Source organism: Dipodomys merriami, unplaced genomic scaffold (genome assembly GCF_024711535.1).
Source record: "Dipodomys merriami isolate MVZ:Mamm:240054 unplaced genomic scaffold, mDipMer1.0.p SCAF_9, whole genome shotgun sequence".
Lineage (NCBI taxonomy): Eukaryota > Metazoa > Chordata > Mammalia > Rodentia > Heteromyidae > Dipodomys > Dipodomys merriami.
The window spans coordinates 53,130,990-53,144,536 of record NW_027206512.1 but is presented as its reverse complement, the minus strand read 5'-3'; the positions used below and the strand labels follow the sequence as shown (position 1 = coordinate 53,144,536).

The following is a 13,547-nucleotide window of genomic DNA, read 5'->3' as shown; positions in this document are numbered from 1 at the left end:
TAAAATGAAATATGTTCTTCACAGATGAACAAAATCTTCTTCAATCATAAAAAAAGACTAAACTGATCATAGACTCCCAGAGACAAAGCCATGATGGGGAAGTCATGGCTTACCCCTTACTGAATATACAGAGCGAAACAAGTGATCCTCTACTGTATACTGAAATAGAGGAAGAGAGAAAGAAAAGACAGAGAGGAAGAAACAAACTATCCATGATACTACAGTTAGCTCATATTACATCCAAAAGATAATTTCACATCTAAAAATGGTTTACCACAGTCAAGTAGCAAAAATTTGGGCTTGTATGTAATTATTGAAGAACGCTAGCACCATCTCTCTTTTTAAGAAGATAAAATTGTCATGCCCAGAAGCTGACCTTTTCCTATACAATACGGAGCCATTAATAAAAATTTATTTTAACACCAACAAGCCCAAAATGCTTTGAAATATCAATTTTAAAGGATACTTTCTCCTGTATACTTTATTATAAATGTTACACAGACAAAGGCAGAAACCAAAAATCAATTTTTAATATATTTCCTCCTACCACAGGGCATGAGAAACATTAATGGTCTCTCGATCTACATGGTTACAATGATTAGCTTTGCCTTTCTAAGGCTGCACTTCTAATGTAGGCTTGGCTTAGGATTTGGGGGTGGGGGTGGGGGTGCTAGTCTTGAGATCCTTCTGGATGTCACTTAATAGGCAATAATCCAGATCTTGAGAGCAGGCACTTGCTTCTCTCCTCCAGCATCTGATATTTACATGATCACTTACCCAGAGAAGGCAGAGCAACTTAAAACTTAATGATCCCAATTCACAACCCTGCAGGGGGGACAAGAAGCTGCTGCAAACCCACTGAGGGGTGTTGCCTAGGTCCTTTGCTAGCTATCCAGGGAGGAAAAAGAACTACTTACATGCTTTGGTTTCACCTCTATTCAGATGCTCTCCACTGTGCACTTGGTCCTGCATACCACCCATGTATAACCTCTTCAGGACCACTGCTGAGGATGAGTGGCATCTCCTCATTCACCCATTCATACCAATGAAACATAACTAGGCAAGTGGATTCTCCTCTTACAACTTACATGAGTGAAATACATACTGTCCAAGAAGAGGGCAACGGAAAGTACAAGGAAACCAGTGCTGTAGAAATCCTCCTGCGGGTATCCTAACACCGCTGGAGCCAACCAGGCTCTAGAGAGAATGTAGGTATGGGAAGAAGAGCAACAGTTCTAGAAAGTGAGATGGGCATCAACTATCACAGACAGATCAAAAGGAGGGAGGGAGTTTTACAACACACCGAATCAAAGAGTACTAAGACCCAAGGACTAGAATTCCTTCATACAGGTATGTCAGAATGTTGCTGTGAAGTCTAATTTCTCCAGTGAATATTATCATCTCCCACTTATTTTCAAAGTTATTTTACCTTCTTCGGGTTTGATAACACCACAGACCAACGGTAGAATGAGGAATGGAGAAACTAAGAAAATGTTGGACTTAGTAGAAGAATGCTCAGGGGTTGGACAAGAATAAATTAAAGAGGAAAAGAGAAGATGTTGCCAAAAATATAAAGCACAAAAGGCAAGAATGAAAAAATGTAAGGTCAAGATTAAAAAAAATCAGAGTTGAGCAGAAAGAAAGCAAGGTTTTTTTTGTTTTTCTTTAATTGTAAAAATAGTGTACAGAGGGTTTCCAGTTACATGAGTAAGGTAATGAGTACATTTCCTATCAAACACTGTTACCTCCTCCTTTGTTTTCCCCCTAGCATCCCTTCCCTCCCCACCTCCACAACTCCATCACCCCCAAGTTGTAAAGTTGGTTTTCTATATAGTGCCTTGTACATCTCAATGTTACAATGGGTCAACCTGTATCCTTGTTTCAGCATTTTGTTATTTCCCTTTCCCAAATTAGAAAAATGTATATACAAGATTCAGGGCACCTACATCAAATGCTGTGAAAACAGGGGCTATACCTGGAAAAAGAACATACAAGAGAAACAAAAAAAATCACATAGTACATTTTAGATACATTAAAAACAATAGCAAGAAAGAAAACACAAGTTGTGTCTCAGACACAAAACAAAAATGGCACTTTTTCTTCTCATGTCTCCCCAAATACTCCAATTACATACCCTCCTCTCCATAAGGAAAGGTATTTCCGAGACTCTCCCCACAATATTCCTTTTCTATCCTGGAAATGGACAAGTTATATTGGTCAGTAGCTAGGTTCAGATGCTATAACAAAGATGCTCCAAATAACAGTGACTGAAATAAGAGAAAAATTTGTTGGCTGGAATGCCAAGTTCATTCATTTAGAGGCTAAATCCATCATTTAGGTATAGCCGAAATGATTCCAGATCTTAAGTCATCTTCAATATACTGCTTCCAATTAATGGGCTGAAGAGCTGATCGAGAGCAGGCCACCAGGACGGCATTCCAGCCAGTGGGAAGAAAAGTAAGACAACGAGACACTCATATTCTTTGTTTTAGGCCAGTGCCCATAAGCTGACAGCACTGTGCTTATTTACAGCTAGTCGACTAGAACCTCCACAGGGCCACTCACCACTGTAAGGAATGTTAGGAAATGTATTTAATAACCAGAAGTTAGCAGTTCAGCTTATATAAGATGCTATAAGGAGGAAAGAAGACCTACTGGATACTGAGAGACAAACAAAACCATTTACCCATAGTCTAAAAGATACAAGGGGCCAGGACAAAATCCTGGCTCTGTCACAGACCAGAGTCTTAATGTTAAAAAAATAATTATTTATTCTGTCTGTCATTTTTCTTATCTGCAAAAAGAGAACTGAAAACACTCCCTATAGGGCTGGGAAGGTGGCTCAGTGGTAGAGCGCTTGCCTTGCATGCCTGAGGCCCTGGGTTCGATTCCTCAGCACCACATAAGCAAAAAGAAAAAAGCCGAAAGTGGCGCTGTGGCCCAAGTGGTAGAGTACTAGCCTTGAGCTGAAGAGCTGAAAGGACAGGCCCAGAGTTCAGGCCCCACGACTGGACCCCCCAAAAAAAAAACAACAAAAAAAACACTCCCTATAGAGAAGAGTTGTAGAAAGATCAGTCAAGGAAAAATGTATGGAACACAGCAGGTAGAATGGTAGTTGATCAATGGAAGTAATTAATATTGTATTGTTGTCATTATTTTCATTAACAATGACTGGAAAATTATAACCCTCAGGCCCTATTTGGCCCACCACATGGTTTTATAAATAAAATTTTATTAAAAAACAGCCATATCCTCCAGGTGCTGGTGGTTCAAGCCTGTAATCCTAGCTACACAGGAGGCTGAGATCTGAGGATTGAGGTTCAAAGCCAGCCCAGGCAGGAAACTCCGTGAGACTAATCTCCAATAAATCGCTAGAAAACCGGAAATGGAAACCCGGAAATGGAAAACCGGAAGGAAGGTAGGAAGAAAGGAAGCAAGGAATCATGTAGAGCATCTAGTGTCAAATGCACAGGAAATTCTCTGCAATTGTGCCTTTCCTTGATAGATCACCACCATTGCTCTTACCAGCACACTACTGGGTGTACACCAGGTTTCACGAGGTGAAAAAACAGTCTTATCTTTCTGTGTGCATATATCAAACTCAGGTGCAAGGCCTTTAGGTCACTGGCCAAACCACCAGGAAGAGACATGTTATGTGCATCATGCCAAGAAATTCTGTATGCACCCTTGATGATAATCTGAAGTGCAGGTAGGAAAATTAGGGTCAACCTAAACATAATGGAGATATATATGTACACAAAGTAAATATGATTTTGGATGAAAAGATACAAAATTCTAAGCAAAGAAGTTTGATGAATGCAATAGATAGAAACAATGGAATAATGGAATAATTGAAGTATTTGTCAGGTGGAGACAAGAAAGGGACTCCTCCATGCTGCCTACCCTGTCTGCAGCCCTTCATGAACCAGCAACCTCTCCTCTTCACCACAACTCCACCACTGATCTTGATCTTGATCTTTGTAAGGCTGCCCACTGGTAAGACTCCTTCATTTATAACCATTTTCTGCCTGCACCTAATTGAAACGACCTTTTTTTGATCGAACATTTAGTTTAAAAATATTTTCGCACCCACTTGTAATTTATGAATATTCAGTCACCTACAAATTTATATATCTATGTTCTTCTCTAAAATAAATACCTACAATAGAAATTTAGAAGCTAGATAAAAGTTATCATAAAGCTTAATTTAAAATATTTTCCGGTACCTTTAGACACTGGTCATGCATACCTGAATTTTTCTCTCTATACTCCACCCTCTCTCATTTTACTTCGAGTTTGTTCTTTAAGGTCATTTCCTTCAGGAAATCCTTCCTACATCTACTAGCTCCTTTAATTTCTCCCTTATAATACCACAATTTGAAACATGAATTTATTTATTCAATTAATATCACTCTTTCTCTCTCTACTTACCCTAGCCCTTCACTAATTCCCACATTCATTCAAATGTCTACTCAGCCTCTAGTGAGGGTCAATATCACAAATGTTTTCCTTACTAGGGTGTCTCATCTTTTGTGCTTTGGCACATTGTAGATCATACTAAATTTTGATTAATTATATGGATAGATAGACTAGTCTATTAAGAATGAATAGTTTCTTAAAAGCCTTAGAGGATTAATATAAAAATAAGAAATTTCTTATCAAGGCGGTAGCTGATAAGATAAAGCTAGATGAAAAATCACATATCACTTTCCTCAGACATTTTCATTTCTCAAAAAAGCCTTTCCTATCTGTCACCTCTAAGATCCTCCCAAGAACTATGCAAGCAGATGAGGTTAGGTTTTTTTGTGGGGGGGAGGCATCCTATCCCCATTTTACAGGTAAATTGAAACTCATCCAGTTAGAAGAATTTTCCTAATACTAAACAACGAGTTGGCAACAGAGCAAGCACAGAAACCCATGTCTCCCAACTCCCACTGCAAAATAGCCAAATCAGGTAGGAACGGGGATGTAAGGATCAGGCTCAGAGACTGCGAAATTCTTGATACCTTCAGGAAGACATGAATTAGAGCTGTCAGAAGAACCTTCTAGATGCAATGCCATGTAACACTGACAAATATTTCAAAGTGGCCAGAAGACAGAAATGGAAATAATTAAAGCCCTGGGAATTAGAGCTGGGAGCGATTACAGGGCTGTGGGGGAAGTTTGGAGGACAGACGCTGAGAGATGAGTTACTAACAGCCTTCAAGTGGATCCGCTTAATACATGGTGGGCGGGGAGCCAGCTGTTCCTCACCTCCGAAGACTTCCAAACAAATGGCAAATGGGTTTAAATTATACAAGGACGCACTCCATTCACAACACAGAGGTTGGGTAAGCAAAAAGGGTGTGGGACAGTGGAGTTCACTTCCAGAATCCTGTCCTCTGCACACGAGGGTGTGGGTCCTAATGGCGAGTCGGTGGGAGAGCAAGGATTGGCAGTTGGTTGGGGATGGCAGTTACATATGAGACAGGAAAGGCCAGGGCCAAGTAGATACATTCTTGCAACTTTCTTCCTGCTAAGCATCTAAAGTACAAGCATTGGTTCTAACTTTTAGGAAGAAATGTTTTGGCGAAATACAGATAAAGTACATCTAGTAAACAGGGCAATGTTGATCAATAACTTACATGGATGGGAAACATTTCCAAATGGGAGGTTGGATAGGGGAATGCTTATAAAGTCAAACACCAACTATAATATTTAACTGAACATGGAGATAATAGCAAAAATCAACCTATCTTCAGATTATTAAACTAATTAGAAGATACACACACACACACACACACACACACACACACACACACACACACACACACACACACACACACACACACACACACACACTACTATGATGCAGTTTGAATCTGAAAAATGCATTTGTTAAGAGCTTTGTTGCCAGCCTGTGGTACTATTGGAAAGTGCTGGAACCTTTAAGAGTTGGGGCCTAATGGGAGGTATTTAAGTCATTGGGAGTGTGCTCTTACAGGAGATGCTGGTTCTCCACCTCTGCTACTATCTTTTCATTTCCTCAACTACCTGAAGTGAGCAGAGTCTACCATATGTACTGCCATGATACACAGTTCACTAGAAACCCCAAAACCGTGGATCCAACAAGTTTTTCTTCTTGTAAGTTGATTATTTCAGGTATATAATAATGGAAGACTGTCACAACATAAAAATGGTTGTGTTCATGCAGCCCCAAGAAGAGCCACTGTATTTGGGAGGATCAATCATGCAGAAAGCATATGATAAGCATGTCATGTGTCAAACCACATGCAATTTCTTAAGTGAAGAAATGATGGTACAAAATGGTGTGCTAATTTGAAAAGTACTGCTCAAGAAAAATCATAAGACCAGCTATGTCAGCCCCAATTCGGAGACTTCATCCCAAGCAAACCTCAGTGGTGAGCCACCATGTCACCTTACACTAAACTCTTCATCTCTCCAGGTCTCATATAGAAGAGAATACCTGTTTTTTAAACACCCTAAAGGCTTTTCTGGCTCTGCTTGGTTCCTAAGGAATTCTTAAAGGTACTGAAGGCCTCCTTATTGTCTAGTAAACATTTGGAAAGGGAAGTGTTTACTGGGAAACTCAGTATTAATTGAAATGCTTTAAGGCTGTATTAAAAAGTCCAAAATATTTATGTTCCCTTAATAGAGATTAGCTGCAGAGAAAATAAGATTTCAGCTACTTAGGATCATGGCATTCTTCATCAATTAAACTTCAATGTACTGACATGATGACTAAGGTTCTCCAATGAAAATGACTTGTGTATGACTCAAGTAGCACTCAGTGAAAACGAACCATTCTTGATGCTCTACTTGGAAAGGTACAACACGGAGCTTAGCGGATGAGCAGAGCCAGCTCCCTGAGGCCTTCCCAAAGCCTTCCCCTTCCTTCCAGGAGGGAGCCATAAACCTTACACAAGAGCTCCCAGAGACTCCCACTGCATTTGGCATTTTATAAACAGGATCTCCTTTCATTGTTTCTCTCTCACTATCACAGTTGGCAGTATCCTCTGTAATTTACACATGATGAAATTGAGACTGAAACAAAGCCCCTAAAATTTGCCACGGGTCATGGAACCCAGGACCCAGCAAAATTCAAACTAAACCATGTGGGTTCCCTCCATTATAGCATTGTGAGCTTCTATAGTAGTTATTCAACATGAAGCTATCATTGAGCCCTCATGTTTAAAAAATAATATATTCAGGGAGACAAATACAAAAAGACCCATAAAGTACATATTAAATACCATCAAGAACGTCAATTCTCTGTCTTTCCTATCTTCAAGCATAACGAAATAACAGGTTGCCTAATGGTATTTCATTATTCATCTTCCTGCCAAGACAATGAACACAGAACTTGTTACAAGAGAACCCCAAGGTATCAGGCTTACTTTCAGCTACAAAGTCCCAGAACACTTCTTAGGGTATGTTATGAATACTTGATAGATACAAAATAGAAGCGTCCTTATAATCGTCTGTGTGGCAGAAATACTAAACCAAAAGCAGAAAACCACAAAATCACTGGGTGAAAACAAAGCTGAGATTACTTGAGTGTGTCCATGTCTCTCCCTCCCTTTCAGGTAACAGGTAACACACAATTTCCCTCTAAATCTGTGTTGCAGAGAGGAATCCCAACAGCGAGAAATTCCTTCCGCTATAAACTCCAACCTTTTCCTGCTTCTTACCACTCACTCCTCAATAAGGCCCCCTCCTATGGCATCACAGTCAAAGTCTATAGTGCTTTCTTTGTCTCTGAGTCCAAGCAGACTGTTCACTCAGCCCAGGCAACCTTGAGGCATCTCTGTCAACATCCCCCTAGCTCCTATCTCCCCTGCTTTAGATGTTCAGGTGTCATTGGCCTAGATACCATGCCCAGGGACAGCATCTCTTCTGTAATTTCCCCCAACAACTCATCATTCCTGAGTTCTAGCACATAACTTGTAAGTAATAACCACCTGTTACACGTCTGATCTCCCCACTCCACTACACGTCTCAGGAGAGCAGAGCTCCAGTCGGTCCCCTGCTCACTAGAGGCCTAATGCAAGATATCTAGAAACACTTGTTAAATGAATGCGAATGGAGAGTTCAGTTCTGGTGTGCTGTACTGTTGCAAGTATTCAGACACCAAAGCTAACCACAGACAGAAATCTTTGAAAGAAAAAATGGTTAGGAATTCAATGTAATGAAGATTGATAACTTTCCTTTCTCTCTTAAGTACTTACACTATACTCACATTTTGTGTGGTCTAAATCATCCCAAGAACATATATATATATATATAATATATGTGTGTGTGTGTATAGGTTGACTGTTTTATAAGCAAAATCATAAAGTATATGTAAATAAATATTATATGTTCACATAGTCCATAAATATTTATACATCATATATTATCTATAAGAGAATTTTGACTATAAAACAATTAGCCCTACAACTTTTGTGTTCACATATAAATACATACACATATATACTCTTAAAAGTCAACAAGATGTTTTATATCTTCACAAATATTACATAAAGTATAAAATACACTAGCATAACGCACTCTCTGCTGCTATCCCAAACCCGAATTTCTCCATTCTGATCCCATGTAAGAAATAGGACTTTCCTCTCTGAAAGAGCATTGAAGAGACTACAGAGAGAATGGGGGTAAACCAAGGCAGAACCATAGAAGCATCAATGCCAGCTCCACAATAAAGGCCTACCCCCTTGGCTTATGGGCCAATAGCCTGTAGCATCATTTTATGTTTGTTTGTTTGGTTTATAATTTATTTTATGTTCTTGCAGTTGGAAGCATGCTAGAACACTAGCCAGTGAGCAAAATAGCAGGCACCGAGGTTGAGTACAGGTCTCACAACAACAACAAATAAAATAAAATAAATTAATTTTATTTTCTAATTAACTTACCTTAATGGTACAGGGAGGTTCACTATGAAAATTACTTTGTTGTAAAAGAATACTTTGAACAAGTTCATTCCCTGTATTTTATTCCCATGTCACCCTCCCTCCTGTCCTTTTTTTTCAAGCAGCATTTGGATGGGTTTCATTACACTGCCTTTATATAAGTATAATACACTATGTATCTTTATATTATATATTCTAAAATATATAGTTACATGTTTTTATATGTGAATTATAACTATAATCACCATAATAATATGTTTCATGTGTAAAAATTTTGTATAAAATATACATGTTCTCTCTTCTCTACCCCAAGTGTTTCAGCAAGGATATTAAATTAGCATGTAACAATGGTCATAAACCATCATAGAAAGAAGAGTGAAAAATATAGAAAGAAATCAGAGCTTGAGGATGTTATAATACTGAAGCACCAAATGATTGACAATGAGTTTCCTAGCATCTAACCAGTTTCCACTGTCTCATTGTAGGCCAGATCTCAATTCAACAGACTAACACCTTTACAGACACAGCAGCTGGGAAGGAATTTACCTTAAGATTCTTTTTGTAAAGCATATTAAACTTCATAACAACCCTGCCATCTACTTGCTCTCTGTATTTTTTCCTTCTTTTACCTGGTCAGGTCTTTGGAAAGGCATTCCAATCATATTTTTCTTGTGTCTCTCTCATGGAAATGAGAACTTTCATTATGTCATTATGTTTATGACATCAGAGCAGTACATAAAAACAGGAATCTTGGCACTAGTGGCTCATATCTATAATCCTAGCTACTAAGGAGGCTGAAAATCGAAGGATCATCGTGCAAGTCTAGTACACACAGAGAGAAGTCTGCTACATTCTATCTCCAAAATAACTATTACAAAACAGGTCTGGAATCGTAGCCCTCCAAGGAACCAAGGAAGGAAGAAGAAAAGAAAGAGAAGGAAGGAAGGAAGGAAGGAAGGAAGGAAGGAAGGAAGGAAGGAAGGAAGGAAGGAAGGAAGGAAGGGAAGGAAGAAAGGAAGGAAGGAAGGAAAGGAAGGAAAGAAAGAAAGAAAGAAAGAAAGAAAGAAAGAAAGAAAGAAAGAAAGAAAGAAAGAAGGAAGGAAGGAAGGAAGGAAGGAAAGAAGGAAAGGAAAATGAAAGAAAGGGAGGAAGGATGGATGGAAGGGAGGAAGGATGGATGGAAGGAAGGAAGGAAGGAAGGAAGAGGAAGGAAGGAATGAAGGAAACAGAAATATCTGATTGCATCATTAGTATTATGTATCACTATTACTTGCAATATCATTACTCCTAATATATTCCTACTATATTCTGACTTTATTTTGTGACAAGTGTTCTAAGTGCTGCAGATACCATCTCATTAGCAAAACTCTGTAAAATGGGTATGACATTTCTCCTGCTAAGACAAGGACACTGACAACTTGAGGGATTACATAACTCTCTCACCAATTTTGCCTCTGGAGCACCACAGAGTCAGGATGTGACTTCAAGTGGATTTGACATCAAGGCCCGTTTTTTAACCACAGCTAAATGGAGAATGCCTGGCTTTGTGAGTGCTAATCGCACCCCTTGACAAGCTGCATGTTCCATTTTAAAAGAGTGATTGAAAGGCTCGATATAGCCCATTAATTTTATACCCACTTGTATCAAAATCTCTTCAATTCCCTTTGCAGCTTTTCTGCTTTCATTCTCAACTCGTCTTCCCTCTGTGGCGCTTGCCCTCTGTGTGCGTGCATGGAAATGAAGTCTACAGGCTCATTTCTAGACAAACCCTTCAACCCAGACACCACCACGGAGCCATCCTTAATTTACACAATATTTCCCTTCTGAAACACTCAGAGCCTAAGGTACTTCTAATCAGATCTTCTTTGCAACTGAATTGTTGCGTCTGTTTATTCGTTAGATGACAAATTAATTTCACTCTGCTAATCCAAGAGTCTGAAGAAAAATGGTCCTAATTTGTCTTCCCTTAAAAACCAAAGGCCACTGAAACCAACAAAGCAAAATAAAACAAAAGGGCAAAGTAGGTGTACATTTAAAAAAATTAAACGTAGGCAAAGCAATGTTCTATGTACTGCAGTATAGAAGCTAATAATAATAGGATTTAATAATTGCCGAGTATATAATACCTGTGAGTTAGACACATCAAGTGTCTTCACACCAATTATTTCTTCCCTCAACATTGAATAATAACATTAGACATCGACTCACTGAAGGCAGAAGGAATTTAACCCTTGCAAGATATAGATAAAATGACAAATGAGGATAGAAGCTAAAGAAGGAACACTGGATTGACAACAGTAGTAATATGCCACTCTCATCCAATGATCCTCTGACAGAAAATATTTGCCAAGTCCATACATAAGACAGAATTCACGGGCAAAAAGAAGCTCACATTTACAATAGCACATTTAGAAATTAGTCATCTTCTCTTTGTTTTAGCTCCTCAATATTTTCTGCCCTTAGTTTAATAGAAAAAGGGAGGTAACTTACCCGAAGTTAGACACTTCCATGGAGCTAGAAGACAGCATTTGAACCAAGCCCAAATAGTGACTTATTTTAAATGTACTCAAGATTTCTCACCACTGTCCTATGTAGATATGACTCCTGGAAAGTCAGAAAGAATTTAAAGGACAGAAGAAATAAAGCACATGCTTTCTCCCTAAACAGTTCAGAAAAGTAAATATATGTGGATTGACTAAAATGCCCCTTGGAATCCTTAAAAGCAATTTCTCAGTGGTATCTTCCAATAGCTTAAAATGATCCTCTAGACCCCTTTTCTTTCCTAAAGGGACTCCACTATAAAAAAGTCTTGTCATTTGTGCTTGACAATTTCTCCTGACTTAAAAAAAAAAAAAAGAGTAGATGTTGCCAGAAAAATGTGAATTGAAGATAAAATGTATCAGCTTGGTCAGATGCTCAGGCTATGAGTTAGAATTAAGGTGAGGATTAGAATCCCACATCCTTCATTTCTAGGCAAACTCTCTGGGCTCACATTTTGGCCATTTTCCCTCTGTCTTGGTTTAACAAGTCAATCCTGTTCCTGTCTGTGTAATCCCCATGTTGTAGGCAGTAACCATTTAAAGGCTCCTGAGCAGATTTAAAATGTTCTGAAGCTCCAGGAGCCCAGAGTTCTTTTGATCCTGCCTGGAAGACTCAGCAGAGAGACTTTCAAGTATACCACTGAGAAAGAACTAGAGAAAGGGGCTGTTTTGTTCCCTGGAGTGAAAGTCTTCCAGGGTGGTTGAGGGAAGAAGTGGTCTATGGGGAAGTTGGTCTTCTCACTAATAAAATGTGCTTTGCTGATGCAAATAAGCATCCACCAATGCTGAGCAAAGAAGGAGAAGAAGGAAAACATCTCTGCCAATGGATGCATGATGGACAGCCATCATTGTCTAGGTATGTAAATTGCAGAAGACACAACCTTAGGTACATGGGGCATGTCTAACTTAAAAGAGTGTCCAGCAGAGGAAATGTCAGTAATTTAATCATTTACAGGCAGGGAAAGAAAAAAAGGAGAAATGGGGGGAAAAAGAGAAGCAAACCTTCCCCCTCCTCCAGGATCACACAGATAAGAAGTGGTACTTCCAGCCTTCTACCTCACTCCCATACAGATTTTGAAGTCCACATTCCTTATAATATGACTCATTGGCTCACAAACCAAAGATGTTGCAGCAATCCCAAAGGAAGTTAGCAGAAGCAGGGACACACAGGAGAAACAGGGCATAAAATATCAGAAGAGAAAGGAAGTCAACAGGACCAGAGAGGAAGTTAGTTAAGCTTTGCCAGAATTGTCCCAGAGTCCTATCAGAAATGACAATGACCAGAAATCACCCAGGGAGTCGATTTTGTCCATGAAGTATACACAGATGACAACAGAGGCAAAGAAGACAGAAGTAGACATCAACAGAGTCCACAGGAGATTATTGTAGACTTAGAATGTTTACCAACTCTATTCAGCAAGGATTGCGGCCACAAAGAAACACAAGTATCAGAGCGAACTTGCAATTGATTATCACTCTACTTCAGTTAGCAATTTAAGATAATTTAGTGTGAGTCAAAATCGTTCTGATATAATCAATCTTTCATGGTAAATTCCAGTTAAATCTATTGATTTTCTCATAATACAGGTCTAGGAGGACATACAGCATGGTGGAATGTCCAAACAAGACTTGTGGTTCTTAAGGGTCTTAGCAATGACCTGGTCCAGCTACACTACAAGTGGTTGTTTCTTTCTTGCTGTTGTTTCTTACGTATTTATAAGGTACCATGTGATTTTTTTTTTGTTTCTTTGTATGTTCCTCCCCCACAGTATAACCGCTGTTTTCACTGTATTTGATGTTGGTGCCCTGCATCTTGTATTCACACTTCTCTAATTTGGGGAGAGGAAGGGAAAAAACAATATGCTTAAATAGGAATACAGGTTGACCCATTGCAACAATGAGATGTACAAGACACTATGTTGAAAAACAAACTTTACAATTTAGGTGCGGGGGGGGGGGGGGGAGTGTGGTTGTGGAGGTGGGAGGGAAGTGATGGTAGGGGAAAAACAAAGGAGGTAACAATGCTTGATAGGAAATGTACTCATTACCTTGCCATGTAACTGTAACCCCGCTGTATTTTTACAGTAAAAAAATATTA

At 39.1% G+C, this 13,547-nt stretch overlaps 1 protein-coding gene across 3 annotated transcripts in view; it reads right to left on the bottom strand.

Annotated features, from left to right (window-relative positions):
• The window catches only part of Ppargc1a (PPARG coactivator 1 alpha), a 649,949-nt gene that overhangs the window by 195,770 nt on the left and 440,632 nt on the right, over positions 1 to 13,547 (bottom strand). Inside the window, exon 1 of one of the 3 annotated variants that reach the window (XM_070012852.1) lies at positions 9,539 to 9,572. The exons of the other annotated variants lie outside the window; for them this stretch is intronic. Within the exon in view, the coding sequence (XP_069868953.1) occupies positions 9,539 to 9,571 (33 nt within the window). The 5' untranslated portion in view covers position 9,572. Of the gene's footprint in view, positions 1 to 9,538; positions 9,573 to 13,547 lie in introns of those variants that run through there. 3 annotated transcript variants of the gene reach the window in all.